Raw genomic sequence first — 7899 nt, forward strand, 5'->3', positions numbered from 1 at the left:
TATATCCAGCGAGACATATCCCGGGACTGGACTCTCCTTTACCCAGTCGAGGAAATTGTATCAATTGCGTTGAGAAACCAGCTGATCAGATCCATATTCCTTAAATTTTTGGAAAATATGGGCACCAGGAGACAGAGAGAAAAGAAACACGTCCGCCTTCCACCAGGAGCAAAAAAAAAAAAAAAAAAAAAAAGGTACAACTTAGCGACATAAGTCAAATGTGATGCAAAAATAGGATAAAATATGCAGAGAAAATCTGAAACAGAAGCCTTCAGCAGTCGTAACTGCATTATTATTACAAGGCAACAAGAAGGGACTCCTATCAGACATCAGCTGTCTCCATCATTTGACTTTACACACACACACAAAAACACATATAGGGCTTATTTATTAGTTCCAAATTTTCTTTTGGAAAATATGGGCATAATTTATGATGAGAAAAAGCATCTCCTGTATTTTTTGTCTGAGATGCTTCATTTTTGCTCCATTTTTAAACTTTAAACTTACTTTTTATTTTATTTTTGTTGCTGTAAAGACCCAGCTTGATCTAAAAGAGAGAAAGCAAGACTTTTAGAGAAAACGCTGTTTTTTTATTTGCTTTTTCAGAATCCTATCAAATACCACTGATGTGAAGGCAACAACAAAGATTAAAAGAATAAATATATATATATATATATATATATTTTATTTTATTTTTTCTTCCCCAGTATCTTTTAAACTGAACTCTTTTCTAAGCCTTCTGTTCTCACCTGAACTTCAGGGACAGATCTGCAGTAGATAGTATGGCGTGCACGTCAGTAAAGTCTTCAGATAATGAAGGCAGAGTTGGGCTGCTACAGAACAACTTTTTGGCAACTTTAGCCCATTTCTAGACTACTTCCACCTTGATTAATTCATCTTGCATTAGGTGTTTAAAGACCTTTGTGGATTATCCCGTTAGGTGTGCTATAATCATGTTTTTTTTTTAGTTTTTCAAACAAAACTAAAAATCTCCTCAATGGTAATATAAATCCCTAAAAATAAACTAATTTTATTTCGTCTTTCTTTTATCGCAGCATACTGACCCGCTGTTTGCATCTCATTGTTCCGTCTGTGTTTGTGTGCGCTGTGCTAATTGTGTGGGTCGTTCTGGATGTCTTCATGTCTCCATGCCGTCATGCCTTGGTGTTGTTCCTACGATTCTCGATTCTCATTGTTTGCGTTCGGGTATGTCACACCTTTTGTCCTTTGTGTCTTTGCTCTGCGTAGGGCGCGCTGCCCACCCCCTTCCCGTCCCCTTGGCAGGCGCAGCACCAGGGTTCGACCCGTACCGGCGTGCCCCAGCGCAGACACAGTGAGTCACTCAACATCTTATGCAGCCTCTTCTTCTCGTTTTTTTTTTTATTTTTTATAACGCAACACGTCCCATATGTCCAGGTGAAATATTCTAATATTCTGAAATAATCTCTGTGTAAATTTTCTCATTTCTTTTTCTTTTTATTAGATTTATCCCATCATTCCGTACACGCACAGCTCTCCTTTACATTTATCAGTTGTGTTCATTCACAAATTGTTTGACTTTGTTGTTTTCTTATGATTCCTCTCTGTGCTTCTCGTTGTAATGGCTTTTTATGGCCTCTAGATATTAATTTAGGAGTAGTGCATTTATTGTATTTCACAGCAGGGACTGTTTCAAGTTATAGTACTTGGGAAATGTATACTAGAATCCCATCATCCAATGTAGGTTTAGTCTTTTAACAAAAAGTATGTACAAAACATGCTGTTTGCTTTTGGGAAGTGACATTTGTAGTGTAAAACAGCGTGGCATTATTAAATAAAAGACAGGACTGCAGAGGCCGTGTCAGTTTAGTCCCAACAACCCCAACCTTATTGAGTTTCACCACAAAGCTGTTATGATGTGTGGATAATTTGGACAGTAGACGAGGCAGGTAAGGAACAATGACGATGAGTGAACAGATTCAGAAAAGGCCTATATGTGACAGTGAAGAGCACAAAATAAAGAAAGACACAAAGAAAGAAGAACCCACGCCGTGTTCTTTTTAATTTATCTCACTTTGGATCAATGGAAATAAAAAAAAGAAAGAAAGTGCATTTTTTAGTGCATTTCAAGTTATTTTAATATCAAGTTCTCTTGTGTTTGTGACTATTGTTTAAATACATAAATACAACCTAGACTTTAGGTTCATATTGGTATAAGCCTAAGATTAAAGCTAAATATGATTTAAAACAAACAAACAAAAAAGATCAGAGAAACGTTCTGATACTGGAAAAGAATGGATTGCAGGAAAGAAGAAAGTACACTGAAACACACTAAAGACTGGTCAGTATATTTACATTTAATAGTAAAAGCAACATTTTGTCTTTCATTAGATAAATGCATTAGTACCTTTTGTGAGTTCTGCATGTAAGCAAACCAAACATGAGCTCTCGTCAACAAGAGATTTCTTAAAAAAAAAAAACAAGAATACAGTCAACAATAAAATGAGTGGAGTTTGTTATGATTATATTTGACATTTAAATGGCTTGTTTCTTAAATGAATGTGTGACCTTTTTTTGAATGAGCTCTGTTTAAAATTTAGGTTAGAAGCGCATCTGGCTGAATGAATGTTGGTTTCGTTTGTTTGTACACCTCCCTTTGCTGGCTTGTTTCTCACCTCCAGCTAATTTCACTCACTCTTCCTGTTGTTTAAGCTCTGCCTCTGAACGAAATCTATTGAAATCTCCCTCACGCTCTCTCCTCTACCTTTGCCTCCTTAATGCGTAACATCTTTGGCAAGGAGCGGAGCATCTAGTGCAGTACTTCTCTGACAGAGCGTGGTACGGTAGCCCTTTTCTGCTGCTCACTGAACTGTGGTGTGGCGGACATGTGGCCCGACGGCAGCATGCCCTTCTGCGTTCATTTGCATGAACTGAGTGTGGTTTTCAGTTTTGACTTTGTGTACTTTTCTTTGGGACGTTGGTCTGCTCTGTTCTCAGTGGATGAAAGTTTGGGGCTTTATTTAGTTTTGTTTGTAATATATTTTATCTCATCTTTCATAAAACTACTATTTTCATGTTTTATTATCGTATCCCATTGCATTAAGACTGTGTGAACTGCATGCTTTGAATGCTTTGCAACTTTCAAAGAGAATGACATTTAATAATGACCCCTTGCTAATGGATGTGGATGCTTTTTTTTTCTTCTTTCTTTTCTATCTAAAGCCTTAGTAAAGGAAGCATGATCCAATTTGAACAAATCAGTCAGACGTATTCAACCGTCATAAATGACATGCTGAGTTCCATCTAGTCTTGATGCTATGCCCTTCATCGACAGTCTCATCTTCCTTCATATGTGCTACAATCATATGTCCTCACAAATGGCTCACAAGCCTTCAATCCATATATTCATTTTCTCGCATGTTGTTTTCTAATCATCAGCCGTTTCTCGTGGTGATGGAAGCGGGAGACGAGATTGATCACGGCGGGCCATGACATCTTCCAGGTGCCACAAATTGGCACATTGGACAAAATTTCTGTTAGCGCGATAGCTATCATTAGCAGCTGAGGCATTTACTCAGTGACAGCGCAGTAAAGAGCTCAGAATGATTGCTGCAAATTATTAGTATCTTAAGCAGACAGCTGTAGATGCAAATAATTACTGGCTGCAACCCTTTAGTCATGTCATGTCGCTATCACAAAACTGGCTTCTCCCAGGCAGGAGAGGTAAAAATACGTCGTACGGTGTGTGCTCACGGCAAACCTCGCAATTAAAGGTGTCACATTACTGGCATTAATTGACATTTCGGGCTGCATTTTACTTGAGTCACTCCAGCTAACCGTAAAAGTCATACAAACCTTGTATTTCAAACGTTTTAGTCTACAAGAGAAAACAAAATGTGACAAAAGATAAAAACAGTAACTTTATGCACCATTTTGATTATGGTCAAGTGTGTGCCACTTTTCTTACGGCGAATCATGACAGGAAAGGAATGGGAAGGGACAAACTAACTGATAACATGCTCAGGGTTGAGTGGCAGAATGTGTGTTATTTTGAGATGTACCTCAAGCATTTATTCATGGGAGTGTTTGAACTGCAAACTTTAAATACAAAACAACAAAATATACATGCAACAACAAAGCATGGCTTTGAGGTAGACAGGCTTAATGAACGCAGTGTGGCAGGGGACCAGGAGATGGAGCTGTGGTGCCGGACAACTGCACACACGCACACACACACACACACAGAGGCATATACATAGTGTACAAATGACCAGAAACAGACCCAGCATCCTGGCCTGACCGGTACAGCTATATATCCACATCCTCCGAGATCCTTTTACTTCCCACTCAGAAAGTATGTTTGTGCCAAAACTGAGTTCAGGCTCATTAGTGGCTGCAGATGATTTCAGGTGGGTTGAATGCTGAAGGTCCTGCCAAGGCACAGAGACCCCTAAAGAGCAGTTCTCTGATATCCCGAGGTAAAATCTCCTGACAACCGTCAAAAAAAAAAAGGGCTACAGATCTGTCTCAAACTAAGCAGCTAATATTAGAAACACCGTGCAGCCTCTTCACTGATGTTCTGAGTCATATGCTGCTTAAAACATGAACTTGTTTACTTGCCGTGATAATCACACACATAGGGAATGAATGCCGACTTTTCTGACTCGAGCGTCTTTGCTTTTCGGTGTGGATTTGATGTGCTTCTTATCTGGAAAAGTGATCAGGTATAGTTGTTATAAAAAAGGGTAAAGTCAGCCTATTTTGTTATGTATTCTCTTGTAAAAGCACAACTTTTAGAAGCTGAGCAGCCATATAGAATAATAGCAAAAATCGATGTGTCTTTAAAGGTATTTTAATTAAGAAAGCAGAAAATAGTGAAGTCAAAAAAATTATTTTCAATAGATAATTAGCTTTTATTCAACAAATCAAATATTAACAGCCTTAAACTTCTTTGACACAGTAAATGTTTACGTTGTACAGAAAAACAATCCCAATCACACAGCTGATTGGGATTTTCCTGCCATATGCCCATTAGTGAAAGACAACACAATGATTAAGGTAATTCAACATCTGAATATGTTTACTGCACCAAAAACAGCCGTTTCCAGGCCATAACATTTCAGTCTTATTCTCTGCTTGTTTTTTCTTTTTTTTTTTGAGCCTCCTCTGTGTCACTACATGTCCCACATTGAGAATAGTTCTGAGACAGTCAAAAGATTCACGCTGTGTTAATAAAGAGCAAAAACAAACATAAGGGAAAAAAAAAAAAAAAAAACAAGTGGAAAAAGCAAAATTTTTGTTTGCTTTTTGATTTGAAATTTCATTCTCAGCAGCCAAATATTCGACAGCGCGGGGGGGGGATCAGACACACTACCTTTGTAAACAATCAGTTTGCTGATTTCATTTTTGCTTCACTGACATTTTTTTCTGCTTTTTTTTCTCGCAGCTTCAAATACTACAGCCTTTCAGCCCCTGTCTCAGCGAGCACCCCCACCAGGAAAGACTAATAAAAACTCCCCCCACCGAGGGCCACAGTGAGCTCACAAGGACTGGATCACAGAAAGCAACTTGCACAGATGATCGCCGCCCTCCTTGAAGCTCCTGAGGTAGAGGTGTCCGTGGCAGCCGGATTTGACAAGCTGAGTCATCTTCTCAGGACCAATCTGCGCTGCCTCTGTTCTTGCGCTCCACGGGGGATAACTGGCACGGATGGTCCGGCGTCAGCATCTCAGTCTGCAGCACAGCATGGGTGGAGAGCCCCTGCTGTGGCACTGCAGAAATCGTTCGCTTCGAGATCGGCTTGGTTGACTTGCCCTGGCATGCTGCAGTCCTCTCGCCTTCGCAAGTGCATGCCCGTCCCTGTCTCCAAACCAGGTGGGGGGGCACTGGTCGCTTAGCATCTCTGAAGTCAGGGTGCTAACCAGACCAAGCAGCTGCCGCCTCCATCTAGAGGCCTTCTAAACGGTTAGCCACTCAGAACATCAGAGCTCGGCAGAGATTAATGCTACGACAGCTCTGACTTCTTGGATGGCACTCAGAGATCCTGCTTCAGCCAAGTTCCTGATTCCTTTGAGTCTTTCATGCCTCCCTAAACCAAAGATTCCCAAAGGAGGCTGAATCCACCCCCCAAACGTAAAACTGGTGTCACTCTGTCACTGGCATTCATCCCCCCTTTTCTTCTAGCCTTAGTATTGGTGGACTTGTTTGCTTTTTTTTCCAGTGTCAAACCACGAATTCTGAGCTCATTAAGGAATCTGGACCATTCAGAGACTTGTTTGTCGGTGCCATCAGTTTTGACTGCTGTACAGTACTGTTTCTAAATTGGCTGCCAAAGCTTGTACACATAACACATTTAGTAATTGATCACAACGTTGCGGAAATATTCTCACAACAGTTCCAAGTAATATATGACAGTTTTCAGGTTAATGAGGTGTTACAAAGAAAAAGTTCAGCTTAGTTGTTTTGCACATGTACATGAATGCTACATATGGGAGGGGAAAAAAAAAAAAAAGTGTTACTCTTTGCCGGGAAGTCAGCTTTTTTTGTTTTTCTTTGCAATACCCCACTGGCTAATGTCACATTTTAAATTCTAAGATTGCTTGTCCTTAGACAGCTGTGCCCTTTGACACGCAGGTGCATTTTGGTTTTAAGGTGAAGTGCTGTGCTTAAGAAGGCCAGAGGGGAAATGGAAGCAAAAACAAGAAGCGGAGTAAAAACAAAAAGAAAGAGGGGAAGAAAAGAGAAAGTGAAAAGGCGGCAGGAGGCCAAAAAAGCAAATTCGTCAGAGCGCTGTGAAGCTTGTCACTTCCGGAAAGAAAATATGTGCATGCGCAGACGTGTGTGTATGTGTGAAAAAGGGCTTTGAGGAGAGGAGAAAAAAAAAAAAAGAAGAAGCAAAACAGCTTCCACTGTAGTTGCACACATCCTTCTTGTTTAGTTCACTGCATTGTGCTTATATTTCTAGTGAACCTACAAACCCTGCACATATTAGCAAAAGGGGTCACAGACCTTCTGTTGAAGCGCTCCAGTTATGGAGCTATAAACTCACAGAAAATAATACTTTCAGGTGGTAAAACTGTAATCAGGAGAAACTGCGCGCAAGTGAGAAATTCCCCAGCAAAGCAGCATAAGGAGCTCCATTGTGCTGTGCTCATAGGTACAATAAAAATTCATATACAGGTACATATGAGACACTCTGAAGGAGCAGTGTAAGTCTATTATTTTGGTTTGCTTTATACATTTCTAGATGAAAAAGCAGTGAAGACTAAAAGGAAGTATGATGAGAGAGGAGTCAACATATGAGAAAGCTTTTTTAATATCCGAGTCATAAAGTCCACACTACAGGGCAAAAACAACACGGAACCTGTTGATAATGCAATTGCAGGTCCCAGTGTGTCTCGAAATATAAAATAACACGATTCGCCGGTTCCTTTTGTACTAAAAATCCTATTTGAGTATTTGAGAACGCCCATTTGACATCCTAATAAGATAATGCTGCATATTAGGACAACACGGAACTGAGATTTTTACCAATTTTCTTGTAGAAACACACACGAATATGGATTCCGAACATGTAACTGAATTAAGTTTCTATTTCTTCTTTGGAAAGCCCAAACGATAGTTAAATGGGGTGTTTGATGGCTGAAGCAAACAGTTGAATTTATAGTCCACAGGAAATGAAATCTGACAATATTTATATTTATTTATTTCAGTTGTATTTATTTGAAAATATTTATATGTAGTTTTTTTTTAAATATATAATCTTTATTCCACTGCATGCCACATAAACACCAGCACCTGGTTCAAAAATGACTAGAAAGTGCTTTTACAGGTACTTATAATCCTATTTTAGTTAGCCATTTTCTAAGAAACTGACAAAATGACTCATCCTGCTCTTGTGGAATGTTTGCTAATTTTGCA

The 7899-nt window shown here is 39.4% G+C and overlaps 1 protein-coding gene across 8 annotated transcripts in view; it reads left to right on the top strand.

The window, feature by feature from the left end:
• The window catches only part of ccser2a (coiled-coil serine-rich protein 2a), a 42755-nt gene extending 37036 nt beyond the window's left edge, over positions 1 to 5719 (top strand). For 6 of the 8 annotated variants that reach the window (XM_017430496.3, XM_017430488.3, XM_017430528.3 and 3 more), the window contains 3 exons: positions 1249 to 1333; positions 2778 to 2817; positions 5426 to 5719. In XM_017430496.3, coding sequence (XP_017285985.1) covers positions 1249 to 1333; positions 2778 to 2817; positions 5426 to 5486 — 186 coding nt within the window. In that variant the 3' untranslated portion in view covers positions 5487 to 5719. The remainder of the gene's footprint in view (positions 1 to 1248; positions 1334 to 2777; positions 2818 to 5425) is intronic. The other 2 variants (XM_017430513.3, XM_025008687.2) reach the window with 1 other exon arrangement.
• The last annotated feature ends 2180 nt before the right edge of the window (positions 5720 to 7899 follow it).

Source organism: Kryptolebias marmoratus, linkage group LG22 (genome assembly GCF_001649575.2).
Source record: "Kryptolebias marmoratus isolate JLee-2015 linkage group LG22, ASM164957v2, whole genome shotgun sequence".
In the NCBI taxonomy this organism is placed as follows: Eukaryota; Metazoa; Chordata; class Actinopteri; order Cyprinodontiformes; family Rivulidae; genus Kryptolebias; species Kryptolebias marmoratus.